Here is a 25,703-nt window from a genome sequence, read left to right on the forward strand (position 1 = left end):
CTCCAATCGAGGCGGCTTCGGGGTCTCCAATCGAGGGGGCTTTCGGGGCGGGCGCGGCTCTCGCCCCCGGCTCCCCGCGCTGCTGCCGCGACTCAGCCACCTCCGGAGGTTACAAAAAAGGGGGGGACGGGGATTTCACGGCAGCGCCCGCCAGCCGAAGAGCCGCAGCCCCGCTCCCCGCCGGGCACGGCCAGTCTCCGTCCCGGCTCCGTTAACCAAGGCCTCACCCACGGCTGCTCCAAAAAAAAACCCCCAAATCTTTATTAGTTGCGTCAACCCGAATCCATCCTCTGCCGGCCCGGCCGAAGCGCGGCGAGCCCCGCATCTCGACGAGTCTTTGAGCCGGGCCGCTCTCCCGGTGGGATTTATCCCACGGGACGGCGCCGCGGGACGCGCCGCCGTCGCGGTGGACGCCCGCGCCGACCTTGGCGGTGGTGGGTGACACGGCGCGGAGGGCCGGGCTCGGCCGGTGCTTCTCCTGCTGCGGGGCGGCAGCTCCAGGACCCGGCGCCGACCTCGCACCGAGAGGGATTTTTTTGCCGTGGCGCGAGGGCCGGAGGCTGCGCCGGTGCCGGGCAGCGCGGTTTTGGGCTTGGTTCTGCCCCACGGCACCGGCTGCTGCCCGTGGGCCGGGGAGCTCCCGTCTCTAAACACTCTTTTTTTCTTTTTTTTTCTCTTTTTCCTACAACCAGGAGACCGGCTCCCTCCCCGCCCCCCCGGCCGCTCTGAGCTCGCCGGCCCCGCTGCTCCGACCCCCCCGTCCCACCGCCGCGAAGCCGAGGGGACGCCTTCGGCCGGGGGCGAAGGACGAGGCGTCGGGGGCGCGCCAGGCCTCTCCCCCCGCGGCTTTCGGCAGCTTCGGGGCTGGAAAAGGGCTCCCGGGACCGGGGCCTTTCGCTCTGGCGCGAAAGCTCCCCCTCCCCGGGCAGCGAGGAGCCCCCGCGCCGGGCCGGGCTCTTCTCGCCGCGCCCGAGTCGCGATCGAGCGGATCGACGACGACCCCCCCGGCCTGACGCCGCCGCGCCGGCAAAGGCGCCGGCAACTCTGCGCTCGCCAAAGGGGTTTTCCCCCTTCGCCCTCCCCTCGCGGTGGCCCCGGGGGGGTTTCCTGGGGCGCCACATAAAGCGCCTCCACCGCTCGCCCCGCTTTCGGAGCGTTCCTTCCCCCGTCCCCCCCGTTTATGGGCGCCAGGAGCGACGGCTGCTGCTTGAATTCCCTTTTCCGGGCGCTGCCGGCGCTCCACGTTCTCCTCACGCCGGCCTCCGTCCCCTTCCGCCCCCTCCCGCGGGGACGGGCCCACCCCGCGCCCCTGAACCTGCCAGAGCCGCAGGCAGGGAGACGCCGGGGGGGGGGATCCCGGCCCCGCGTCGGCCGAGGAAAGGCCCGGTTTCCCCCGCAGCCGGAGGGACTCGGCGGGTCCTTCCCGGCCGCTCGGACGAGCGGGTTCGGGCGAGCAGCTCCGGCACCCGGCGAGCCTCCAGGCAGCCGTTTCCACCTCCACGGTGCCGGCCGTGCCGTATGGGAGCCGCTCCCTGCCGGCGGGCAGGTCCTCTCCCCGAGCGAAGCCCTTCCCGGCCCCGGCGCCTCCGGGGCCCTTTGCCTCCCGGCAGAGCCGATTCCGAGGAGTTTGCCCGGCCACGGCCGAGCCCGTAAACCACTCGGGCATCCCGGTGACCTGTCCCCGCGACTCCCGCGGTGCCCAGAATAAACGGCTTCCTTCCTAAAAGGCTCAGGGAGACGTCACCCGAGGACGGGGCACGTACCTGAGGCCCTTCGGTGATTAAATGCGGGGGGCAGCGTCCCGGTTTCACCCCCAAACCTCCCTCCCCCGGGGTTCGCATCGGCTCCAAGACACCGCGGTAGAAAGCTGGGCAGGTTTAATCCCGGCCGGGAGGGAGAAGCGGCAGCCGGAGGGGAGCACGTCCCTCCGCCGGCGCCGTCCTGGCAGGGAGCGGAGTCCCGCGTCCCCTCCGCCTACGTCCGCACCGTCCTCTTGTCCTCAAAGAGGCTCTTCAGCAGGTAGACCTGCAGGAAAGCCACCACCACCAGCACGCCCAAGTTCACGGCCGACCAGAAGTTCACCCGGCCCAGGTTGCTCTCCTGCAGGTTGCGGTCTCGGGCCTCGAAGGCTCGAAGCAGCGTCTGCATCTGGATGCTCCGCTCCAGGCGGCTCCTCATGGTCTCGATGGATTCCTGGGGACGGGAAGGGAGGTGCCGGTCGGATGCGCCGACCCCCGCCGCCTCCTCGGGGAACGCCGGGGCGGTTTGGGTGGGAAGGGACCTTCGCGCCCGCCCGGCCTGGACGCCGGTGGGGACGGCTTCGCCCCCCTCGGGTGGCTCCCGGCCCCGGCCGACCCCCCCTCCGCCCTCCCCGGGGCCGGGGCACCCCCCGCCTCGCCGGGCACCCTTCTCCCCGCCCTCGGCGGACGGAATTTCTTCCCCGGACCCCGTCCCAGTCGCCCCTCTCGCAGCTCGGAACCCTTCCCCTCGTCCCGTCGCCGGGGCCCCGGCGAAAAAGCCCGTCCCCGTCTCTCTCGGCAGCGCCGGCGGGTGCCGGGAGGTCTCCCCGGAGCCTTCTCCCCCCCGGGCTGAAGACCCCCGCCTCTCCCGGCCCCTCCTGCGGCAGAGGGGTTCCGGCCCTCGCGGCGTCCCCGCGCCCTCCTCCGCGCCCGCGGCTCCGCGCCGGCCTTTCCCCCGCCGAGCCCCCCGCGCCGGAGAGAACGGCGGAACCGGAGAATCCCCCAGCTCGGAAAAGACCTTCGAGATGGGCGAGCCCGACCCTAAACCCAAGGCGGCCCCAGGGCGGGGCTCCCCGGGGGGCTGCCGGCGGCTTTCCGGGCCGCCAGCGCGCGTCGCCGGCTCGCGTCCGGCTTCTCCCCCACGGGGCGGCTCTGATCTCCGATCCCCTCGTCCCCCGGGCGGTCCGGACGCCGACGCAGCGGCGGGACCTTGAACTTGACCTCGTCCGCCCTCATCCCCACCTTGATGTCCTCGATCTTGACGTCCAGCGTGTCCTCGGGCTCCGCCGCCTCCACCCAGCCGTCGCCTTCCTCCTCCTCCTCCTCCTCCTCCTCCTCCTCCTCCTCCTGGGCGCTGTCGAAGATGAGCTCGAAGAACACCAGCTTCTCCGAGATGGTGCTGAAGGAGTTGTCGAAGCAGAGCTTGTAGTCGCCCGCCTCGGTGGGCTCCACGCTGCGGGGGGGGAGGAGAGCGGGGTCACGGGGGTCAGCGGGGTCACGGGGGTCAGCGGGGTCACGGGGGTCAGCGGGGTCACGGGGGGGGCAGGGACGGGCAGGACTCACGTGTGGGCCCCGTCCGAGCGCCGGTACTCGCTGACCAGCAGCAGCCCCGAGGGACTCTCCAGGGAGAAGTCGACGTCCAGCCCGGCCCCCCCGATCACCTGCCGGAACCGGGGATGGCGGCACCGGCAAGCACCGGCACCGGGGGAAACCCCCTCCCCCCCACACTCCCCCCCGGGCCCCTCCCCAGCACCGGGGGCCCGGTCCTCCCGCCTCCCCGGGCCCCACATCCCCCAACACCTGGCTATGGGCCCGGTACCGGCTTCCCCCCCGCCCCCTTCTCCCGGTATCGCCCCCCCCTCCCCCCGGTACCGGCTCCCTCCTCCCGGTGTCCCCCCCCCCGTACAGCGCCGGTACCACCTCCCCCGTTACCGACCCCCCCAGGCTCCGCCCCCCTCCGGTACCGGCCCGGTACAGGCCCCGCCCCCTCCGATACCGGCCCGCCCCAGGCCCCGCCCCCTCCGGTACAGGCCCGCCCCCGGCCCCGCCCCCGCCGGTACCTGGTACTCGGCCTCCAGGGAGGCGTTGCCGGGCGCGCCCTGGTAGAAGCACTCCCGGCGGCCGGCGGGCAGCACGAACGTCACCTCGGCGTCGGGCGGCGGCGGGGCGGCGGCGGGCCCGGCCCAGAGCGCCAGCAGCCACAGCCACCGCGCCGCCATCTCCGCCGCGCGGCGCCTTTAAGGCAGGCCCCGCCCCGCCGCCGCGCGGCCGCAGGGCCCGGCGCGGAGGGGGTGGCCGCGGCGGGCGCCTGAGGCGGGAGCGGCGAGGCGGGGCTTCAGGCGGCGCCGCGGCCACGCCCGCGGCCCGGGGTCCTCGCCGCCGCCGCGTTGCCCCGCCCGCCCCGGAATCCTCGCCGGTCATTGGCTGCTCTCTCCCGGCGCCCCGCGTTCTAACTTCTCATTGGTCGGTGCGGTCCAGAGCCCGCCCCCCCCGCCCCCCCATGGTCTCGCCTCAGGCTGGGGGCCGCGGCCGCCCCCTGAGGGGAGCCAGACTCCCACAATGCAGCGCGGTGGGGCTGAGGCAGATTTGGGGGGTCCTGGCGTAAATTTGGGTGGTTAGGTGCAGCTTTGGGGAGTCCTGGGACAGATTTGGGGGTCCCTGGGACAGATTTGGGTGGTTAGGTGTGGTTTTAGGGAGTGCTGGGGCAGATTTGGGGGGTCCTGGTGCAGATTTGGGGGGCCTTGGTGCAGATTTAGGTGGTTAGGTGCAGATTTGGGGGTCCCTGAGGCAGATTTGGGGGTCCCTGGGACAGATTTGGGTGGTTAGGTGCAGATTTGGGGAGCCCTGAGGCAGATTTGGGGGTCCCTGGGGCAGCTTTAGGTGGTTAGGTGCAGATTTGGGGAGCCCTGGGACAGTTTGGGGGGGGGCGGGGGCAGATTTGGGGGGTCCTGGTGCAGATTTGTGGGGCCTTGGTGCAGATTTAGGTGGTTAGGTGCAGATTTGGGGGTCCCTGGGGCAAATTTCGGTGGTTAGGTGCAGATTTGGGGAGCCCTGGGACAGATTGGGGGGTCCCTGGGACAGATTTAGGTGGTTAGGTGCAGATTTGGGGAGCCCTGGGACAGATTGGGGGGTCCCTGGGACAGATTTAGGTGGTTAGGTGCAGATTTGGGGAGCCCTGAGGCAGATTTAGGGGTCCATGGGGCAAATTTCGGTGGTTAGGTGCAGATTTGGGGAGCCCTGAGGCAGATTTGGGGGTCCCTGGGACAGATTTCGGTGGTTAGGTGCAGATTTGGGGAGCCCTGGGACAGATTTGGGGGTCCCTGGGACAGATTTAGGTGGTTAGGTGCAGATTTGGGGAGTCCTGGGACAGATTTGGGGGTCACTGGGACAGATTTTGGTGGTTAGGTGCAGATGTGGGGAGCCCTGGGGCTGATTTGCGGGTTCCTGGGGCAGATTTGGGTGGTTAGGTGCAGATTTGGGGAGCCCTGGGGCAGATTTGGGGGTCCCTGGGGCAGATTTGGGTGGTTAGGTGCAGATTTGGGGAGCCCTGGGGCAAATTTGGGGGTCCCTGGGGCAGCTTTAGGTGGTTAGGTGCAGATTGGGGGAGCCCTGGGGCAGATTTGGGGCTCCCTGGGACAGATTTAGGTGGTTAGGTGCAGATTGGGGGAGCCCTGAGGCAGATTTGGGGCTCCCTGGGACAGATTTAGGTGGTTAGGTGCAGATTTGGGGAGCCCTGGGGCAGATTTGGGTGGTTAGGTGTGGTTTTAGGGAGTGCTGGGGCAGTTGCGGGGGGGCGGGGGCAGATTTGTGGGGCCTTGGTGCAGATTTTGGTGGTTACGTGCAGATGTGGGGAGCCCTGGGACAGATTTGGGGGTCCCTGGGGCAGATTTAGGTGGTTAGGTGCAGATTTGGGGAGCCCTGAGGCAGATTTGGGGGTCCCTGGGACAGATTTAGGTGGTTAGGTGCAGATTTGGGGAGCCCTGAGGTAGATTTGGGGGTCCCTGGGACAGATTTAGGTGGTTAGGTGCAGATTTGGGGAGCCCTGAGGCAGATTTGGGGGTCCCTGGGGCAAATTTTGGTGGTTAGGTGCAGATTTGGGGAGCCCTGGGACAGATTTGGGGGTCCCTGGGACAGATTTAGGTGGTTAGGTGCAGATTTGGGGAGCCCTGAGGCAGATTTGGGGGTCCCTGGGACAGATTTAGGTGGTTAGGTGCAGATTTGGGGAGTCCTGAGGCAGATTTGGGGGTCCCTGGGGCAGATTTAGGTGGTTAGGTGCAGATTTGGGGAGCCCTGAGGCAGATTTGGGGGTCCCTGGGGCAAATTTCGGTGGTTAGGTGCAGATTTGGGGAGCCCTGGGACAGATTTGGGGGTCCCTGGGACAGATTTAGGTGGTTAGGTGCAGATTTGGGGAGCCCTGAGGCAGATTTGGGGGTCCCTGGGACAGATTTGGGTGGTTAGGTGCAGATTTGGGGAGCCCTGGGACAGATTTGGGGGTCCCTGGGACAGATTTAGGTGGTTAGGTGCAGATTTGGGGAGCCCTGAGGCAGATTTGGGGGTCCCTGGGACAGATTTAGGTGGTTAGGTGCAGATTTGGGGAGTCCTGAGGCAGATTTGGGGGTCCCTGGGGCAGATTTAGGTGGTTAGGTGCAGATTTGGGGAGCCCTGAGGCAGATTTGGGGGTCCCTGGGGCAAATTTCGGTGGTTAGGTGCAGATTTGGGGAGCCCTGGGACAGATTTGGGGGTCCCTGGGACAGATTTAGGTGGTTAGGTGCAGATTTGGGGAGCCCTGAGGCAGATTTGGGGGTCCCTGGGACAGATTTGGGTGGTTAGGTGTAGTTTTAGGGAGTGCTGGGGCAGTTTGGGGGGGGGCGGGGGCAGGTTTGTGGGGCCTTGGTGCAGATTTAGGTGGTTAGGTGCAGATTTGGGGAGCCCTGAGGCAGATTTGGGGGTCCCTGGGACAGATTTAGGTGGTTAGGTGCAGATTTGGGGTGCCCTGAGGCAGATTTGGGGGTCCCTGGGGCAGCTTTAGGTGGTTAGGTGCAGATTTGGGGAGCCCTGTGACAGATTTGGGGGCCCTGGGGCAGATTTAGGTGCTTAAGTGCAGATTTGAGGAGCCCTGGGGCGGTTTTGGGAGGCCCTGAGAAAGATTTGTGGGTCCTGGGGCAGATTTGGGAAGTCCCAGGGCAAATTTGGGTGCTTAGGGGCAGATTTGGGAGGCCCTGAGGCAGATTTGTGGGTCCTGGGGCAGATTTGGGGCAGGCCTAGGGCAGATTTAAGTGGTTAGGGGCAGATTTGGGAGGCCTTGGGGCAGTTTGGGGGGCTGGAGGGCAGAGGGGGGGGCTCTGTGAGGAATGTCGGGGCGCAGGGCTGCTCCCCGGGCAGGGCCCTGGCTCAGCCCCGGGGCTCGGCCTCCCCCTCCCGGGGAAACGGGGGCCCAGGGCCGCATCCGACCTCTCGGCCCCGATTCCTCGCGGTTTCGGGGCAGCGGCAGGAGGAAGCGGGCGTGGGCCGAGTGGGCGGGCGCATCCGCCGGCCGTGCCGCGGCTCTCCCCGCGCGACGGCCCCGGTCGCGTCCCTCGGGATCGACGACTCCGGGAAGGGCCCCTCGTTTCGCGCCCGCGTCGTCAGCCCTGACGAGGCGTGTCCCGGCGCCGACGGGAGCCTGACGTGCCGGAGGAAAACCGCAGGAGCCGTTTCAAGCCGTCCGACCCCGTCGAGGGCGTGGGTGAGGGTCCCGCTTGGGCGGCAGGCCGGAGCGACGCCTCGTTACGCCCCGTTTACACCTCTTTCTTGGTGATGTCGTGGTGCTAATCGGGGAGCGAGCTCCGGGAAAGCGCGTCCCGTGCCGGAGGAGCCGGTTTCACGCAAAGCCGAGCTGGCGCCGCTCGGGTTATTGGGTGGAAAAAGCCTTTTTTGTGCAACGGGAGAAAAAATTCACCCTGATCTGTACGCGGGGAGTCTCTGTCATTTCCTTCCTGGGTGATGAAACTTCGTCTTGAGCAAAATCCTTCTTCTTCTTTTCAGCGGAGAGCTCCTGCGCCCCGGGGTCTCCGCTGCGGGGCCGTCCCTGATCCGGACCCCGGAGGAAGAGGAGGAGGAGGAGGAGGAGGATGAGGCTGGAGCTTCTCCTCTTCGTGACGGGTACGTTTTCCTCACCTCCGCCTGAGTTTGGGTCGGCCAAGCCGGAATTGGCCGCCTCGCCGGCCGCTTGACGGTCGGATCCGGCTCCCCGCTCACCGTCCCTCTCTCGCAGGAGCCGTGGCAGCGCCCGGGCTCTCCCCGCCGCCGCTCGGGCTCCTCTCCCAAGAGGACGGGGGTCCCCTGAAAATCAGCTGCTTCGCCCCGCGCAGCTACGCCGGCAGCACCTTCGAGCTCTTCGTGGTGGGTGCCGGCGTCCCCGTGCAGAGCGTCCCCGCCAAGCCGGGCCAGCACAAGGCTGATTTCACCCTGGGTGGGGCCGCCCCGGCCTCCCGGTGCTACTGGTGCCGGTACCGGAGCTATAACGGCAGCGCCTGGCAGATGTCGGCGTTCAGCACGGAGATCATGGTGAACGGTGCGGGCGGCGGGATGCCGGGGCGGCGGTGGGTGGGGGCACCCCCTCCCCACAGCCACGAGGGGCGCGGGGCCCCGCCGGGGCGCAGCTCCTCCAACCGGGGTGTGCCGGCAACGGTGCCAACCCAAACGCGGCGTGTTTCTCCCCAGCCTCGGGTGACGCCGGCTGTCAGCCGCCCACCGCCGCCCCGACCGGCCGGCCCCTGCCCACCTCCACCGCTCTGTTGCAAGGTACCGGCACAGGCAACCCTCCCGGCTCGGCGGCAGCACCGGTGGCTTGTTCCCGGTGACCCTCTGCGGCCACCCCGGGGGTTTCCCTGCGGGTGACCCCCCCGCCCTCTCTTCCCTTCCAGATCGCTCCTGGCTTCTCCCGGTTGCCGTCAGCGTGGCCGGCCTCGTGCTGCTGCTGCTGGCGGCGGTGGCGGCGGCGGCCTGGCAAGGTGCGTGGTGCACAGGCACTCTCACCGGTGTGGCCGCGCCCGGTGGGTCGTGTAGCCGGGGAGTGCCAGCTGTGCCGACGGGGATTGGCCCTTCGGAGCTCCCCGCCGGGGCGGCACGTGGTTCGGTGTCACTTCGGGGGTGAGCGTGCCGGTGCCGGTGCCGTCAGGCGGCTCCAGGCGAGTCACCGGTGGCAGGAACGCCCCAGGGGGGTCGGGGGTCGGGTTTAAGGCACCCACTGGGTCCTCCCCGGCGTCACCGCGCAGCTCCGGCCACCCCTGCGGCTGAGCCCGCCTGCGCCTCCACCCATCTCTGTTTTCTCTCTCGCCAGTCGAGGCCAGGAGACAGCGGGCAAAGAGGTGAGAGTGGCCGGAGCCGGCACCTCCGTGGTTAAACCGGCCCTGGGACCCCCCGGGACCCCCCGGCCGAGCCGCGGCGTCGGGCTCCCCGCTGCCTGCTCCCTGCCCGCACGTGCCCCTGCCGACCGCGCTGCCACCGGCTTTGTTTTTGCAGGCAGCAGGCGTCTTGCTGGACGGAGACGCGGTACCCCACCACAGGTAAGGCCCAGACCCCCCGTGCCGGGGCGGTGCCCCCCCGGCAGCCGGCGCTGCCGCTTCCCCCGGCCCCCGTCACCCCACAAACGTCCCCGTCCCCTTTTTTCTCCGCAGAGCTTTCCTATGACAACTGCGCCTACGCCATCACCGTGGTGAGTGAGGGGCGGCTGGGGGGTCCCCGTGCCCCAGCCGGGCTTGGCTTCGGGGTCCACGGCCTGCCGGAGTGGCACGGGCACGGCACGGGCACACCCGGCTCACCCCCGCCTCTCCCTCCATGCAAGAACGCGCCGGCGGGAGCCGGCGGCAGCACCGGCACGTCCCCAGCGTCCCCGCAGAGAGAGCCCCGGGCGTCCCCCCCCGCGGTACCCCACTTCAGCACCTTCAGGTCCTTGGCATGAGCCCCGGTGGTGCCGTCTCTGCCGGCACTCCCCACGGCACCGGAGCCCAGCTCCTCTTTTTGCCGGGGAGCACGAGGAGCCCCCGGCACGACCATGAAGGAAGGGACTGTGTGACATCGAGGGCGGCGAGGCGCTGGCACCCCATGGCACCGCACCGTGCCAGGGGCTTCCTGGAGCTGCCAGTGAGACCCCCGGCATGGGAGAGGTGCCGCCGCAGCGCCGGCAGTTTGGTGCCGGAGCTGGCAAATTACCTTCCTCCCCCCTCCTCCTCCTCCTCCTCCTCCTCCTCCTCGCACCTTCGCCGCCGGGGGGGCCGCGGGCGCGCGGCAGGGCCGGGCTGTCACCCCGCATCGCGTGTCTCTGTGCCGCGGCGTCTCTGCTGCCGGAGCCGGCTCCGGTTTAAATAAAGGTGTTTGGCACCAGGTGCCGGTGCGGGACGGGGGTGCCACGTTCCCCTGGGTGCCTGGCCTGGCAGTGCCCGGTGCCCACGCCGTGCCGCGTGCCACGCCTGTTATCCGGTGCTGTCTGCCCAGTTCCCGTTGCTCAATTCCCGGTGCCGGTACCCGGTGCCAGTGTCCGTCCCCGGTGCTGTGCCCGGTTCCCCTGTGCTACCTCGTGCTGGTGCCCCTTGCCGGGTGTCCACTGCCCAGTGCCGGTGCCCAGTGCCCGGCGCTGGTACCTGGTGGCAGTGGCAGTACCTGGTTCCTGGTGCCCTTTGCCCGGTGCCGGTGGCAGTACCCGGTGCCGGTACCCAGTGCCAGTGGCAGTACCCAGTCGCTGGTGCTGGTACCCGATGCCGGTACCCGGTGCCGGTGGCAGTACCCAATGCCAGTACCCAGTGCCGGTACCTGGTCCTCGGTGCCGGTCCCCAAAGCTGGTACCCGCTGCTGGTGGCAGTACCCGGTGTCCTTTGCCTAGTGCCGGTGGCGGTACCCGGTCCCCGGTGCTGGTGCCCAATGCTGGTACCCGGTGCCAGGGGTGGTACCTGGTTCCTGGTGCTGGTGGCAGTACCCGGTGCCGGTACCCAGTGCCAGTGGCGGTCCCTGGTCCCCGATGCCGGTATCTGGTGCTGGTGGCAGTACCCAGTGCTGGTACCCGGTGCCGGTGGTGGTCCCTGGTCCCCGGTGCCCTCAGCCCAGTGCCGGTGGCAGTACCCAGTGCCGTTACCCGGTGCTGGTGGCGGTCCCTGGTGCCGGTACCCGGTGCAGGTGGCAGTACCCGGTGCCACCGGTGGTCCCCGGTCCCCGGTGCCAGTACCCGGTGCCAGTGGCGGTCCCTGGTCCCCGATGCCGGTCCCCGGTGGCGGTCCCCGGTGCCAGTGGTGGTCCCTGGTCCCCAATCCCGGTACCCGGTGCAGGTGGCAGTACCCGGTGCCAGTGGCGGTCCCTGGTCCCCGGTGCCGGTGGCAGTACGCAGTGGCAGTACCCGGTCCCCGGTGCCGGTGGCAGCACCCAGTGGCAGTGGCGGTCCCCGGTGCCGGTGCCAGTACCCGGTGCCAGTGCCCGGTACCGGTGGCAGTACGCAGTGGCAGTACCCGGTGCCGGTGGCGGTCCCCGGTCCCTAGTGCCAGTGGCAGCACCCAGTGCCGCTCCCCGGTGCCGGTGCCAGTGGCAGTACGCAGTGGCAGCACCCGGTGCCAGTGCCGGTCCCCGGTGCCGGTGGCAGCACCCAGTGGCAGCACCCGGTGCCGGTCCCCGGTCCCCGGTGCTGGTGGCCGTATGCAGTGGCAGCACCCGGTGCCAGTGCTGGTGCCCGGTACCGGTGGCAGTACGCAGTGGCAGTACCCGGTGCCAGTGGCGGTCCCCGGTCCCCAGTGCCGGTGGCAGCACCCAGTGCCGCTCCCCGGTGCCGGTGCCGGTGGCAGTACGCAGTGGCAGCACCCAGTGCCGGTCCCCGGTGCCGGTGGCAGCACCCAGTAGCAGCACCCGGTGCCGGTCCCCGGTGGCAGTGGCGGCACCCAGTAGCAGCACCCGGTGCTGGTCCCCGGTCCCCGGTGCCGGTGGCCGTACCCAGTGGCAGCAGCCGGTCCCCGGTGCTGGTCCCTGGTGCCGGTCCCCGGTGCCGGTGGCCGTACGCAGTGGCAGCACCCGGTGCCGGTCCCCGGTGCCGGTGGCAGCACCCAGTAGCAGCACCCGGTGCCGGTCCCCGGTGCCGGTGGCAGTGGCAGTACGCAGTGGCAGCACCCGGTGCCAGTGCCGGTCCCCGGTGCCGGTGGCCGTACCCAGTGGCAGCAGCCGGTCCCTGGTGCTGGTCCCTAGTGCCGGTCCCCGGTGCCGGTGGCCGTACGCAGTGGCAGCACCCGGTGCCGGTCCCCGGTCCCCGGTCCCCGGTGGCGGCGGTGGCGGCCGCCGGCCGCCAGGGGGCGCGCTGCCGGGCGGGCGGCGGGCGTGGCCTGCGGGGGGCGTGGCCGGGCGGGGCGGGGCGTGGCGGCGGGCGCGGGCGGGGGCGGGGGGCGGCGGCGGCTCCAAGATGGCCGCGGTGTCGGTGTTCCCCGGCGTGCGGCTCCTCACCATCGGGGACGCCAACGGCGAGATCCAGCGGCACCAGGAGCAGCAGCCGCTGCGCCTCGAGGTCCGCACCGGCCCCGACAGCGCCGGCCTGGCGCTCTACGGCCGTGAGTGCGGGCGGGGCGGCGGGGGCCGGCCCGGGGCCGGGGGGGGGGCCCGGCCCGGGGGCTGGCGGGGGGCTGCGGGGACGAGGCGCGGAGGGGGAGGCTGGGGCTGGGGGGGGGGGGGGGGCCGGGGGGGGTTGGGGTGAAGGGGGGGGGGGCGGGGAGCGTAGGGCTTAGATGGGGGTGGGGGAGATGGGGGGGGTGGGGGAGGGGGGGTGTGGGGACCTGGGGGGGGGGGGGTCCGTGGGGCCAGAATGGATTGGGGGGGTGCGGGCACCTGGGGGGGGCTGGGCATGGGTAGAGGGGGGTATGGGGGGGCTGTGGGGGGTGGGGGGGGACATGGGGGGTTTGGGGGTTCAGGGGCTGTGGGGGCAGAACGGAGGAGGGGGCTGGAAGGGTCTATGGGGGGGCTGGGGGCGTGGGGCCGAGATGGGGCGGGGGGGCTCTGGGGGGGGTGAGGGGGCATGGGGGGCTCACGGGAGTTTGGGGGTGCAGGGGCTTGTGGGGACAGAAAGGATGGGGGGGGGCTGGGGGGTTTGGATGGGGGGGGGGGGGCGCTGGCTCGGTGCCATCCAGGGTGGGCGAGAGGGGTGCTGGGGGGGGACATGGGCTCGATGGAGCCTGGGGGGGCCGGGCCCGTGGGGTGGCGCTGGGGGGCTGGCGGTGTGGGGCTGGGGGGGGACTCCGGGGGCCGGCGGGCCCGTGTCGTTCGGGGGGTGCCAGCGCCGTCCCCCCTCACCCGCCGTGGAAAGGGCAGGGGGGGCTCCCCGTCCCACCGGGCGTTTGCCGGGGGCTGCGGAAAGTTGGTTCCCGGCCCCCCCCCTCCCGACACGTCCCCGGTTTGGTGACCTCCGGGCGCCGCGGCGGCTGTCCCGGCCCGGCCGGGGGGTCCCTGCGGCCGCCCTTAGCGAAGCACCGGGGGGGCCCGTTCCCCGGCCGGCGGGCGCGGTGTCGGAGCTGAGTTTTCTTTGTCTCTGTGCAAGAATTGCGGCTTTTTTCTTTTTTTTTGGTTTTCTTTTTTTCTTTTTTTTTTTTTTTGGTTATTTTTTCCCCCCCTTTCCCAAATCCGGCGGCTCCTGCGCTTTGTGCTGGGTGAAGCTTGGGAGTACGCCGGCACCGGTGCCGGCACGGTGCTGCCGGAGCCTCCCCGTCCTCTGCGCCCGGCCGGTTTTCGTGCGATTACCGGCGGAGACGTCGGCTTTACGGCCGCACCGTCGTGGGGCAATAACGGCCCGACCCCCTTCCCTCCCCGCTAACGACCCGCTCCGGTGAAATTAATCGATCGGCGCAAGTAATTAATGTGCGGCAGCCGTCCCGCGCCGGGTTTGGAGGAGACCTCGTCTGCGGTGTGGGATGGGGCAGGGGAAACTGAGGCACGCGGGGCTGCCTCGTCCCTGAGCCCGCGGCTCATCCTGCCTCTGCCTCGGTGCCGGCCCGGTGCTTTCTCGGCCTGGGTTTCCTCGCCGGCTGCCGAAGCTTCACCGCGGCTCGGCCGGGAGGAGGGGGGATGCCGGTGGGGAGCCGGACCCGCTCCCCTCGGACCAGAATTAAGGTTTTAAGCGACTTTTCAGCGCCGAGAGCGAAGCTTCGCCTGCAGCCCCAAGGTTACTTCGGTTCTCGGCGGGCACCGAGGGCCGTCCATGTGCCGGCGCGGCCCCGTGAGGTGCCGACCCTCGGCTCCGCGGCCTCTCCATCCCTCACCGCGTCCCGCTGCCGCGTCCGGCTCGTCACCCCGCGCCGGCCAGCGTCCAGCGCCACCCCCCCCCCGCCCCGGCATCATCCCCCTTTTCCAGGCGTTTGCCAGAAAAGCCTTTGTGTGGCCGGGGCCGGGGGTCTCTCGCTGCCCTTTCAGCGCCGGGGCGGCCGCCGGCACATCTGCCGGCCCTTTTTTATCGGCCACAAAGAGCCCGGAGGCCCGGGCTGACAGCCTGATTAACGTGGCTGGCGGGAATTTGCATTTAATGGCTTTGCCGAGCGGCGCCGCGGGCAGTGCCGGGCTCGGTGCGGGTGCTGCCGCAGCCCTGCCGGGGTCTCCTTCGGGGCTCGAAGCCGTGGGTCGAGCCGGAAGCCCCCCAGCTCGTTTCCCTCTCGTCGCTCCAAATTAATCGGGCAACTTAACGTAGCGCGTGGCCAGTCCGAAGCGGCGACGTGCCGGGAGCCTGGCCGGCAGCAGGCAGGGCTGCCTGGCACTGCCAGGGCGAGAGGGACCGGCAGCGAGATGCCGGGGAAAAACAGGTTTTGCCGCAGCGGCCCGTTTGGTTTTTCCGGCGGGGCGCCGCGTGAGAAAGGCAGCGCTGGCTGGAGGTGCTAATTACCCGCTCGCCGCTCCCCGGCTTCAAAGCGACTAACGAGGGAACGCCGTGACGCCCGTGGCAGGAGGCTGGTGCAGATGCCGGCAGCGCCCGCGGTGGGGAGGCCGGGGTGGCCGGCGCTGCTCCCGGCCGGGCCGCGGGCGGCTCGGCCCGTCTCCCCTCGTCCTTCCTCCCGGCATCGCTTGGCTTCGCCGGGGCCGGGAGCCGGGGGGTCCCCGCGGAGCCGGGGGTCCCCCGTCCCTCCCCGGCAGCGGCACCGATCTGTATTTCTGGCTGCTCGAACGCCCGGCGCGCCCCCTCGGCCGCGCGCGAGGGGTTCGTCTGTCGCGCTCCCCCCCTCCCCGCGATGCCGCAGAGGTTAATTAGGCTAATTATGATTTCTCCCGCTCCCTTGGCGTCCGTCTAACGCGGGGGGGGGGACGACACGGGTTTGGGCTGAGCCGCGCCGGCGTGGCACGCAGGCAGCGGGGTCCGAGGGGAGCTGGCGGGGCTGGTGGGGGGCTTCGCCTGGCTCTCACAACCCTCCCCCCCCCCCGCCCTCTCTTTTCCCACCCCCCAGATGAAGACGTCTGCGTGTTCAAGTGCTCCGTGTCCCGAGAGACCGAGTGCAGCCGCGTGGGCAAACAGTCCTTCATCATCACGCTGGGCTGCAACAGCGTCCTCATCCAGTTCGCCACCCCCAACGGTGCGTCCCCCCGCCCCGGGGGGGGGGGGGTTTGGCTTCGCCGGGACCCTCGCCGTCCCCCCCGCGCCCCCGGCTAAAGTCCCCCTCCGTCTTTGGCAGATTTCTGTTCCTTTTATAACATCCTGAAAAACTGCCGAGGCCACAACACAGAGCGCTCGGTCTTCAGCGAGCGGACAGAGGAATCCTCGGCCGTGCAGTACTTCCAGGTGAGGGGCTGCCCCGGCCGGGCGCCGCCGCCGGCGAGGGTTTGGCCGCGGCGTCCCCGGTGACATCGCGTCCCTCTGTCCCCAGTTCTACGGGTACCTGTCCCAGCAGCAGAACATGATGCAGGACTACGTCCGGACGGGCACCTACCAGCGAGCCATCCTGCAGAACCACAGCGACTTCAAAGACAAGGTCAGCCCGGCACCCTCCCCCCCCCGAACCGCCCCGGCGGGTGCAATCGTTTTGGTGAAACGCGCCTCATTTCGGCGTCTGGTTCCGGCTCCTGCTGCCAGACGCCGGTCTGCTGCGCCGGATTGCCCCGTGCGCTCGGCCGGGAGGGTAACTACACGCCGGAGCTGGACGAGGCACCTTGATTTGGTCTCTCCTCCCTTTTTTTCCCCCCGCTTTTAATCTGTTTCGGTGCTTTCCCGCCTCCTTCCTAGCGGTTTTAGTTTTAACATTCCCTCAAAAATACGGGCCGGCTGCGAGCGCGCGGCCGGCAGGAGGCGGGACGGTGGCCAAGAGCCGCGTGCTGCCGGCCGATGCCATCCCTGGAGCCGCTGGCACCGGGGCACGGCCGGCTTCCCACGCCGTCACCCCTGATCCCCCTAATCGGGGGTTATATATAGGAACAAAGAGGATTTGGGTGCTCGGGCGCCGTTCGCCGGCTCGGCCGCGGTGCTCTTAATCCCGTTCTTCCCCGCGGCGCTGGGAAGCGGCCGGGGCCGAGCCCTCGGAGCTGCTGCGGGTCCCGGCATGATTCGGCGCAGTGCCGAGGTGGGATAACACCACAGTCGGGTCCCGCTGCCGAGCGGAGCCGGCTCTGTGCGCACAACTCGTTACCGGAGCTTCTAATTAGCGCTTCCAGCCGGGTGGGCGACGACTCGCCAGGAGTTAGTTCCTTCTCCGGAGCCGGTTTGCTCTGCCGCCAGTCGGCACTGCGGTGGGGGCCGTGCCGGTGCCGCTGCCTTGGTTTTTCCCTCTTGGGAACCCAAATCTTGGGGTCCCCGGGTCTCTCCGTGCCCCAGAGCAGACGCAGGGGACCCCGATCCTGGCTCGGGGGTGAGGACGCTGGGAGCTGGGCGGGACGGGAGCCCTGCAGCCCGTCCCCGGCTCCAGAGCGGGTGCCGGCGGTTCACTGTATCCTCGCTGTCTCCCTCCCAGATCGTCCTGGACGTCGGCTGCGGCTCCGGCATCCTCTCCTTCTTCGCGGCGCAGGCCGGGGCGAGGAAGATCTACGCGGTGGAAGCCAGCACCATGGCCCAGCACGCGGAGGTGAGCGGCCCCCGCCGCCCGCCGCCGGCCACCTCTTGGCTTCGCCGAGCTCGGCGGTCTCGCGCCAAACCCACCCGGGATCGCCCCGCTTGGAGCCGTGCCCCTGCTCCAGTACAACCCAGTAGCGCCGGGACGACGGGGCCGGGACCGTGGCGGTGGTGGGGGGGTTCCCAGGGCCGCTCGTCCCCCTGAACGTCGCGTGTGTCCCGTCCCCCCCCCCCTTTTTTTTCCCCCCGGGCAGGTGCTGGTGAAGAGCAACAACCTGACGGACCGGATCGTGGTCATCCCGGGGAAGGTGGAGGAGGTCTCGCTGCCCGAGCAGGTGGACATCATCATCTCCGAGCCCATGGGCTACATGCTCTTCAACGAGCGCATGCTGGAGAGCTACCTCCACGCCAAGAAGTACCTGAAACCCAGCGGTGAGGCCGGGGGGCACGCGGGGAGGGGGCTTTTCCTTCGTCTGCCGGACCCTACGAGCCCAGGGAGGGAAGGGGGGGGGGGGGGAGGGGAGCGGGCGTTCCCCCGGCCCCCCACGACCGACCCCTCGCCTCCCCCGTGCAGGGAACATGTTCCCCACGATCGGCGACGTCCACTTGGCCCCGTTCACGGACGAGCAGCTCTACATGGAGCAGTTCACCAAGGCCAATTTCTGGTGAGTCCGGCCCCGGGGAGGGGACGATCCCGACCCCTTCCCACGTCCCAGAGGGGTTTGGGGGGGGGAGGGGGGGGGCCGGGGCCGCCCCCTCCTCACGTGCGTGTGTCCGTCCGTCCGTCCCCCGCAGGTACCAGCCGTCCTTCCACGGCGTCGACCTCTCCGCGCTCCGAGGGGCGGCCGTGGACGAGTACTTCAGGCAGCCCGTGGTGGTGAGCAGCCCCCCGGTCCCCGCGGAGGGGGACGGGCAACTGTCGGGGGGCTCTGGGCGAGCCGGGGGGGGGGGGTCCCAGCTCGCCGTGGGTCAGGGTGCTCCTGGCCGCTGACCCCCACCTCCCCCCGCCCCCCCAGGACACCTTCGATATCAGGATCTTGATGGCCAAATCGGTCAAATACACCGTGAATTTCTTAGAAGCCAAAGAAGGCGACTTGCACAGGTGGGTGGCAGCGGGGACGGTCCCGGCTGAGCCCCCCCCCCTCCCCCGAGGCCTTTGGGCTCCCCGGGGTGCTGGGGGGGGCTCGCCCCCCCCCGGTGACGGCTCGGCTTTGCCTTTTTGCCTTCCAGGATAGAAATCCCCTTCAAGTTCCACATGCTGCACTCGGGGCTGGTCCACGGCTTGGCCTTCTGGTTCGACGTAGCCTTCATCGGCTCCATGTACGTGGGGGGGCCCCGGGGGGAGCCCAAGGGGGGGCCGGGGCCGTGCCTCACCCCCCTCCCCCCGCCGTGTTTCTCCCCACCCCCCCCCCAGAATGACGGTGTGGCTCTCGACGGCCCCCACCGAACCGCTGACCCACTGGTACCAGGTCCGGTGCCTGTTCCAGTCGCCGCTCTTCGCCAAAGCTGGCGACACGCTCTCAGGGACTTGCCTCCTCATCGCCAACAAGAGGTGGGACCTCGGGGGGGGCGCGGGGGGGTCCCCACCCCACGGCTGGGGGGGCGCGGGGGGGTCCCCACCCCACAGCCAGGCCCTTGCCGGAGCCGCCGTCCCGCTTTGGGTTATGCCGGCCGCGATCTGCTTCTGCCGCGGTCCCTCGGCACCTCGTGCCGGCACCGGGAATAGCTTGGGGAGGGGGGGGGCAGCTCGGCAGAGGGGGGGCCGTGCCCCGGTTTGGGCGGGGGGGGGGGGCCCTGCCCCAGTTTCGGCGGCGTATTTATAGCTTGCGGTGGGGACGGCCGCGACCCAGATGCCGCTGCCGTTGCCGCTGCTCCCCCGGGGGGGGCTGGGTCGCTCTGCCCCCCCCCGGGTGCAGTTTGGGGGGGGGTCTCTCAGCCCCTCGTTGTGCCCCCCCCCCCCAGACAGAGCTACGACATCAGCATCGTGGCTCAGGTGGACCAGACGGGCTCCAAGTCCAGCAACCTCCTCGACCTGAAAAACCCCTTCTTCAGGTAGGGCCGGGGGGGTCGGGAGGGGGCAGCGGCGCCGGGGGGTCCCCACCCAGCCCCCCCCGCCCTCACTCCTGCCCCCCGGCCCCCCCCCAGGTACACGGGGACGACCCCCTCGCCCCCCCCCGGCTCCCACTACACCTCCCCCTCGGAGAACATGTGGAACACGGGCAGCACCTACAACATGAGCACCGGCATGGCCGTGGCCGGTGGGTACCAGCGCGGGGGCTCTGCCGAAACCCCCGGCCGGGGGAGGGGGGGGTACGGCATCACGGTGCCGAACCCCGTTTTGGGGTGGGGGGGCCTGACACACCCCCCCCCCCCCCTCGCTTTCTCTGCGGCGCAGGCATGCCGGCGGCGTACGACCTCAGCAGCGTTATCGCCGGCGGCTCCAACGTCGGCCACAACAACCTGATTCCTTTAGGTGAGCGCCGGGGGGGGGTGGCGGGGTGGGTTGTGGGGCTGGGGGGGGGGGTCCCGAAGCCCCACCCCCCCCCCCCCCTCACCGCTTCCCCCCCCCCCCCCCTCCGCAGCCAACACCGGCATCGTCAACCACACTCACTCCAGGATGGGCTCCATCATGAGCACGGGCATCGTCCAAGGTACCCCCCCCCGCCCCGGCGCCCCGCTCCGGCAGCCCCCCGCGCCCCCCCTGACCCCCCCTCTCCCCCCAGGCTCCTCCAGCGGCCAGAGCAGCGCCGGCTCCAGCACCCACTACCCCCTCAACAGCCAGTTCACCATGGGGGGCCCCGCCATCTCCATGGCCTCCCCCATGTCCATCACCACCAACACGATGCATTACGGCAGCTAAGGGGCTCCCCGGGACTTGCCAGCGCCAGGAAAACCAAACGCGGAGCCCCCCCCTCGCCGCCCCCCGCCCCGGGGCCGCCCCGGAGGGTTTTTGACCCTCCTCCGCCGGACGAAGCCGCCCAGCCCGCGCTCCGCTCGCCGACGCCGGACCCGGATGGCGTTTTTGTTTTTTATTTTTTTTTTCTTTTTGGTTGGTTTTTTTGGGGTTTTCTTTTTTTTTTTTTTTTTTAAAAAAAAAAAAAAATGAAAAAGGCCGGAGCCGCCAGCCCCCACGCCGCCCGGGAGCTCGGTCCCTGCGCCGGGGGGGGAACCCCACGGGGGGGGGAAAGGCTGAATGTACCAAAAGCTCCTCTTTGGGCCCCCTCCCTGCCCGCCGGGGCCCTGGTAGGGAAGGCTCCCCGGCGCGGCCGCGCTCGGCGGCACGTTCGGTGTCGCTTCGCGTCCCCGCGCTCGGCGCCTGAACTCTCCTCTCTCCTGTTTTCCCCTCGAGGGGCGCGGTGGGGACCCCCCCCGTGCCGGGGGGGCCGGGGGAGCCGGCCCCTCGCCGGGCCGTCGCGTAGGAATAGCGGATCTGCTGTTTTTTCGGCTGTAGTACTGAATAAAGGGGAGGGTTTCGAAGGATTGCGCCCCGCTGGCTTCCGCGGCCGGACCCCGGCTCCGGCACGGCCCCCTCCCGGCCCCCCTCACCCCCCGGGGTGGTTTTGGGGCTCCCCCCCAGGCAGCAGACGGCAGCGGGGCGCAGGGCGGGGCCGTCCCCGCGTTTATTTGGGTCGCTTTGCATAGAGACGAGCTGGCGGCCGAGAGGAGCCGCGGCCGGCGCTGCCCCGGCACGGGGGAGCCCAGGACCCACACCCCCCCCGCCCCGGCTTCCACCGCCGGCTCGAGCGGAGGCGGCGAGCGATGCCGCGTCCTGCCGCGGGGCTCGGTGCTGCGGCCGGGGGCTCCCCCCCTCACCGCGCGGGGTGGGTGCCCGGCAGGGAGATGTTGGTGCCGGGGAGCTGCGGCGCGTGGCTGCGGAGCCCCTCGGCCCCCGCCGTGGTGTGCAGCGGCGAAGGGGCCGGGCCGGCGCTCGGCGGCTGCTGGAAAAAGTAGAGCTGGGAGGAAAAGAAAAACCACGCCGGGGTCACCGGGGCGGACACGGAGCCCCCGGGCACCCCCCCGCCGCCGCCGGCGGGTACCTTGCAGCCAACGGCGAGGAGGGCGTGCAGGGAGACGACGGCGGCCACCACGGCCAGCGCGGTCGCCCGGCTGTCGGCACGGACCAGCGGCCAGAAGGTGAGGGCCAGCACCGACGCCGAGAGCAGCGCGGCCACGGCCAGCAGCAGCCACTGCAGCCAGGCGGCCGGGATCAGCCACAGGACCTGCGGGGACAGCGGCCCGTCACCCCCGCGTCCCCTCGCCGCCAAGGCCGGGGACCCTCCCCGGGACTCACCGCGGTGGGGACGTAGGCGGAGAGGGAGTAGCCGTAGACGCAGACGGTCTCCAGGAAGCTGTAGGTGCCGGCCCCGGGGCTCTGCCGCCACCGCAGGAACCCCCACAGCGCCAGCGGCACCAGCCAGGCGTAGCAGTAGATGAGGGTGGCGGCGATGGTGACTGGGGGGGACGGGGGGGGTCAGGGCACGGCCGGGGTCCCCGTGGCCCCGCCGTTGCGGCGTCCGCCCCCCACCCGAGCCGCGGCGCCGGCACCCTCACCGTTGTGGAACTGGGGGCTGTAGTGGTAGGCGGGGGACGCTCGCTTCTCCGTCAGGTGGGAGAGGTTCCCGCTGATGGCCAGGGCGAACGCCAGCGTGGCGCAGATCCAGAAGGGCCCTGGGGACGGGGCCGTCAGCGAGGAGCCGCCGCGGTCGGCGCCGGGCTCGGCACCGGGACGGCGACGGCCGCTTCGCTCTCACCGTACAAGTCGGGGTTGTTGCGCAGATGGTGACGCACGAAATTCTTCCCCGGTAACGGCGTCACCGAGCCCTTGATCCTCTCCAGCACCTGCCGGGGACGAGGGCAGAGCCTCAGCCGGGCCGGCGGGTGCCGGTGCCGGCTGCCGCGCCCGAAGGCGCCGTTACCTGGCGGGTGTCGACGTCGAAGAAGGCCTGGTAGTACTCGAAGGTCCAGAAGCTGCGCGGCCGCCGCTGCCCACCCAGCAGCTGCGGGGGGGAGCGGGCTGAGCCGGGGCTCGGCCGCAGCCCCGGGGCTCCGGCAGAGCCCGTTCCCCCGCGCCGGCAGGGCCGGGGTTCGGGGGGTTCGGGGGCGCAGGGACACCCCCCCCCCCCCCTTCTCTCACCTCCGTCGTGTCGGTGTCGTCCCCCGGCTCGCCCTCCTCGGGGCCCACGTCCACGGCGGCGTGGCCCGGCCGCCCCTCGCCGGCGCGGGGGGTCGTGGCGTCGGGGGTGGCCGCCAGCAGCTCCGCCGCCTCCTCGAACTCTGCGGGATGGGGGAGTGGGGGGGGGGGGGCAGGAACCGGGCCGGGGGGACCCCGGGACCCCCTCCCGCCAGCTCATGACTCCGGGGACCCCCACCCTGCCGGGACCCGGGGACCCAGGGACCCCCCCACCCCACCCCCGGTGCCCGCACGGGGCTCAGGGCCGGGGGACACCCGGGGATGGCGGGGGGGGGGGTGGGGGGGGGGCGGCAGGACCGGGGGTCCCCGGCCGGGTCGGGGGGCGCGGCCCGGCCCCGCTGAGACTCACCCTGAAAGCGGAGCTCGTCGGGGGCGGCCATGGCGGAGCCTCTCGCTGCCGGGACGAAACGCACCGTGGTTGTACGGGACCCACCGGGACCCCCGGTCCTGGGACCCCCGACACCCGCTCGGGGCTCCCGATCCCCCCGCCCCCCTCCCCCCGGTGCCGGTGCTGCCGCTCCCGGTCCCCGCTCACCGCCCGGCCCCGCCGACGTGGTTCTTCCCCCCCCCCTACTCCACGGCCGCGATGGTTCCGCCCGGTCCGTCCCGCTCCCGCCCCCTCCGCCCCCCCTCCCCCCGCCGTGGTTCCGCCCGGTCCGTCGCTGGGTCCGTCCCGGCGGGAGCCGCTTCCGGCCATGGCGGCGGCGGCGGCCGGGGGGGGCCGCGGCCTCTGGGGACGCCTCGCGGAGAGTCGCATCGGTGAGGGGGGCCCGGGGGGTCCGGGGCAACGGGGACCCCGGGGGCAACTGGGGGGCTGAGCCCTGGGGGGGGGGGGGGGCGGGAGCCTGGGGCCGGGGGCGCGGCCTAGACCAACGGGGGGGGCACCCCGACACTCCTGGGGTCAATGGGGGGTCTGGGGGGGGCAGCCCGGACCCCTCGGTTCACGGGGGGGGTCCTGGGGGTGCAGCCCGACACTCTTGGGGTCAATGGGGGGGTCTGGGGGGGCATTCCCCACCCTGGGTCGGGGGGGGGGAACTTGGGGGGCAGCCCCGACACCCCCGGGGTCAATGGGGAGGTTTGGGGGGGCAGCCAGGACCCCTGGGTCTGGGGGGGAGACACTGGGGGGGGGGCGGCCCCAACCCCTGGGTTCACTGGGGGGTCTTGGGGGGCAGCCCCGACACCCCCGGGCCCAATAAGGGGGTCTGGGGGGGCAGCCCCAACCCCTGGGGGGGGGGAACTTGGGGGGCAGCCCCGACACCCCCGGGGTCAATGGGGGGGGTCTGGGGGGCGGCCAGGAGCCCTCGGTCTGGTGGGGGGGACTGGGGGGGGGCGGTCAGGAGCCCTCGGTCTTGGAGGGGGGGGTCTGGGGGGGCAGCCCGGCCCCTGGGTGTGGGGGGGGGAACTTGGGGGGCAGCCCTGACACCCCCGGGGTCAGTGGGGGGGGTCGGGGGGGGGGGCAGCCCGGCCCCTGGGTCTGGGGGGGGACAGTGGGGGGGGTGGCCCCGACACCCCGGGGTCAGTGGGGGGGGGGGTGGGGGGGATCTGGGGGGGGCAGCCCCGACACCCCGGGGTCAGTGGGGGGGTCTGGGGGGGTCTGGGGGGGGCAGCCCCCAGACCCCCCCACTGTGAGGGCTGCGGCCCGGCTGACGGCCCCGGCAGGGCGCTGGTGGCGGGCGCTGCTGCAGGACTACGCGGCGGCGGCGCGGGAAGCGGCGCTGGGGGCTCGTCGCCGTCCCGGGGCGGCGGCGGGTTCCCTGGCGGGGCTGGCGGGAGCGGCCGCCTGCGTCGCCGCCGTCCCCAGCGCCGAATCCTTCGAGGCGGCGACGGTGGAAGCGGCCGGCGCGCTGCTGCTCCTCTCCCCCGGCACCCGCAGCCCCGCCGCCGACCGGCACGTCCAACGCCTGCTGCGGCGTCGCGAGGCCGGCCGGCTGCGTTACCGCAACCTCCTCTTCTTGGCGGTGGTCTACGAAGCCCCCCACGCCGCCGACGCCGCGCTCTACCCGGCGCGGTGCCGGCATTTGCGGCCGCGTTGGCGGGAGCTGCCCGGTCGCCTGCTGGACGTGGGGTTCTGGGGACGCTGGTGGGTGCTGGGGGCCCGGCTGCGGGACTGCGACGTCAACGAGGAGGAGTTCGGGGGGCTGCCGGCCCGGCTGCGCCGCCTGGACCCCCACCACCTCCGCTCCCACCGCAACGAGAGCCAGTTCCTGGAGAAATTCCGGCCCGTCGTCCTCACCCAGGAGGAGATCCGGCGCGCCGAGAGCGAGGCGGCAGCACCGGCGCGCGCCGACGGCGGCGCGCGGATCGGTGGCAGCGCCGGGGATCCGTGAACGGGACCCCCGGCCGCGGGCGGCGCGTTCAACTCGTTAACGCGGCTGAATTCGCGTTTGTAACTCGTCGTTTATTGAAATCTCCTTTACGGCTCGTTAACGCCGCCGAATTCGCGTGGATTTACCCCGAACGAGGCGCCGGCAGCTTGGGCGGGGGGAGCGACCGCGCCGCGGGGACGCTTCGCTGCGCCCCGATTACCCGCCAGCCGTTCGTTACGGCGTCTCGCTATTAATTTTAGACGTTGAGACATCTCATTTTCGGCGCGCCTTCCTAATTAGCGCTCAGCCGCTCGTTAAGACGTTCGTTAGGGCATCGATGCGTCCACCCCCACCCGCCCCCCACCCCCCCGTGAATTATTTATTGCTGGCGGCGAGGCAACAGCTCCCCCCCGCCGTGTTTAATTAATATATTTATACAGTTTTATATATAATATTTATATATAAATATATAAATATTTTATATATACATCTCTACTTTATATTTACTACATTTTTAAGGACCGAGGCGTTCCCTCCTCCATCCCCGACGTCTCTCCCAAACTCCCCGCCCCGACCCCAAAACCGGCGGAAACGGTTCCGCCGGACGGCAAACGTTCCGTTTCCACAGAAATTGCCCTAAACCCGCGGCCGGCCGGTTTGGGGGCATTCACCGGGATTCGGTGAGCGCCGGGGCCTGACGCCGGACGCTTCGTTACGCCTCGATTTCCTTCGGCGATTACGGGAGCGCCGCGGGGGACGCGCGGCTGCGGCTTAATTAATAACAGCCCCGCGAGATGTTAATTACAGCCGGCCTGGGGTCGGGGGCCAACGAGCGGCGACCTGCGGCCATCAATTCGTTGCTCGGGCTTAATTATTCCACTTTTTGGCCCCCAAAATCGATGCGTTTCACCTCAGGCGGGAATTCTGTGGAAAAGCCAAGTTTCTGCCCTCCAAAAGCCCCTTTTCCCCCCATTTCCCCAAGGGACATCGCGCGGGGGGGGTCGCCAGTTCATTTTTTCCCTTCTTTTTGCACATTTTGGGTCTCCCAAAACGGGGGGCGTCGTGACGGGGGTGTCGTGTCGTGACGGGGGTGTCGTGACGGGGGTGTCGTCTCTTCCCGCCGCCCCCGTACCCCGACCGAGCCCCTCGGGGAGGGGGGGGGAGGTAGCGGGAAGCCAAAATTACATGAAATTACCTCACGTCGCGGCCCATCTCGCTCTGGAGAAGGGCCCGGGCCGCCCTGGGGACCCCCGGGACCCCCCGGTCCCTCACAGCCCCCCCCGCCCCTCCCCTTCGCCGCAGTGGCGCGGTCACTGCGCATGCGCGGGGGGGGGCCCACGCGCCGCTGGCGCGCGCACGCCGCCTCTCTCTCTCTCTCTCCCTGTATCTCTCTCCCCCCCCCCCCCGCCCGCTCCGGCGTTCCCGCCCCCCGGCCCCTTTCTCGCCGTCCC

At 70.7% G+C, this 25,703-nt stretch overlaps 5 protein-coding genes across 12 annotated transcripts; 3 read left to right on the forward strand and 2 right to left on the reverse strand.

Annotated features, from left to right (window-relative positions):
* Positions 1-1,860: 1,860 nt before the first annotated feature.
* TMED1 (transmembrane p24 trafficking protein 1) lies at positions 1,861-4,033 on the reverse strand. Of its 2 annotated transcripts, XM_075526004.1 has the most exons (4): positions 3,800-4,026; positions 3,303-3,400; positions 2,982-3,192; positions 1,861-2,193 (listed from the first exon to the last, which is right to left on the reverse strand). In XM_075526004.1, the coding sequence occupies exons 1-4, from the start codon at positions 3,956-3,958 to the stop codon at positions 1,975-1,977; spliced, it is 687 nt and encodes a 228-aa protein (XP_075382119.1). In that variant the 5' UTR covers positions 3,959-4,026; the 3' UTR covers positions 1,861-1,974. The 2 variants fall into 2 exon arrangements, with proteins under 2 accessions (XP_075382119.1, XP_075382120.1); XM_075526005.1 differs by lacking the exon at positions 3,303-3,400 and having other exon boundaries at positions 3,800-4,033.
* A 3,266-nt stretch (positions 4,034-7,299) lies between these two features.
* On the forward strand, positions 7,300-10,238 carry C28H19orf38 (chromosome 28 C19orf38 homolog). Of its 5 annotated transcripts, XM_075526000.1 has the most exons (9): positions 7,306-7,464; positions 7,764-7,880; positions 7,993-8,292; positions 8,442-8,522; positions 8,645-8,731; positions 9,061-9,088; positions 9,243-9,286; positions 9,398-9,435; positions 9,565-10,160. In XM_075526000.1, exons 2-9 carry the CDS (start codon positions 7,850-7,852, stop codon positions 9,679-9,681), a joined length of 726 nt encoding a protein of 241 aa, XP_075382115.1. In that variant the 5' UTR covers positions 7,306-7,464; positions 7,764-7,849; the 3' UTR covers positions 9,682-10,160. The 5 variants fall into 5 exon arrangements, with proteins under 5 accessions (XP_075382114.1, XP_075382115.1, XP_075382113.1 ...); XM_075525999.1 differs by having other exon boundaries at positions 7,300-7,377; positions 9,398-10,238; XM_075525998.1 differs by having other exon boundaries at positions 9,398-10,238.
* Positions 10,239-12,115: 1,877 nt separating this feature from the next.
* On the forward strand, positions 12,116-19,748 carry CARM1 (coactivator associated arginine methyltransferase 1). 2 transcript variants are annotated; one of them, XM_075525894.1, is made up of 16 exons: positions 12,117-12,295; positions 15,164-15,289; positions 15,389-15,495; positions 15,581-15,685; positions 16,658-16,768; positions 17,010-17,187; positions 17,330-17,420; positions 17,551-17,632; positions 17,772-17,857; positions 17,986-18,075; positions 18,170-18,307; positions 18,718-18,807; positions 18,901-19,013; positions 19,151-19,228; positions 19,338-19,406; positions 19,479-19,748. In XM_075525894.1, the coding sequence occupies exons 1-16, from the start codon at positions 12,151-12,153 to the stop codon at positions 19,613-19,615; spliced, it is 1,746 nt and encodes a 581-aa protein (XP_075382009.1). In that variant the 5' UTR covers positions 12,117-12,150; the 3' UTR covers positions 19,616-19,748. The 2 variants fall into 2 exon arrangements, with proteins under 2 accessions (XP_075382008.1, XP_075382009.1); XM_075525893.1 differs by having other exon boundaries at positions 12,116-12,295; positions 19,338-19,748.
* An 813-nt stretch (positions 19,749-20,561) lies between these two features.
* On the reverse strand, positions 20,562-22,553 carry YIPF2 (Yip1 domain family member 2). Of its 2 annotated transcripts, XM_075525895.1 has the most exons (9): positions 22,482-22,553; positions 22,296-22,340; positions 21,890-22,029; positions 21,672-21,752; positions 21,507-21,594; positions 21,307-21,423; positions 21,047-21,207; positions 20,793-20,975; positions 20,562-20,708 (listed from the first exon to the last, which is right to left on the reverse strand). In XM_075525895.1, the coding sequence occupies exons 2-9, from the start codon at positions 22,324-22,326 to the stop codon at positions 20,565-20,567; spliced, it is 945 nt and encodes a 314-aa protein (XP_075382010.1). In that variant the 5' UTR covers positions 22,327-22,340; positions 22,482-22,553; the 3' UTR covers positions 20,562-20,564. The 2 variants fall into 2 exon arrangements, with proteins under 2 accessions (XP_075382010.1, XP_075382012.1); XM_075525897.1 differs by lacking the exons at positions 20,793-20,975; positions 22,482-22,553 and having other exon boundaries at positions 22,296-22,467.
* Positions 22,554-22,563: 10 nt separating this feature from the next.
* TIMM29 (translocase of inner mitochondrial membrane 29) lies at positions 22,564-24,393 on the forward strand. Its single transcript, XM_075525898.1, has 2 exons — positions 22,564-22,705; positions 23,606-24,393. The coding sequence occupies exons 1-2, from the start codon at positions 22,642-22,644 to the stop codon at positions 24,271-24,273; spliced, it is 732 nt and encodes a 243-aa protein (XP_075382013.1). The 5' UTR covers positions 22,564-22,641; the 3' UTR covers positions 24,274-24,393.
* The last annotated feature ends 1,310 nt before the right edge of the window (positions 24,394-25,703 follow it).

Source organism: Mycteria americana, chromosome 28 (genome assembly GCF_035582795.1).
Source record: "Mycteria americana isolate JAX WOST 10 ecotype Jacksonville Zoo and Gardens chromosome 28, USCA_MyAme_1.0, whole genome shotgun sequence".
In the NCBI taxonomy this organism is placed as follows: domain Eukaryota; kingdom Metazoa; phylum Chordata; class Aves; order Ciconiiformes; family Ciconiidae; genus Mycteria; species Mycteria americana.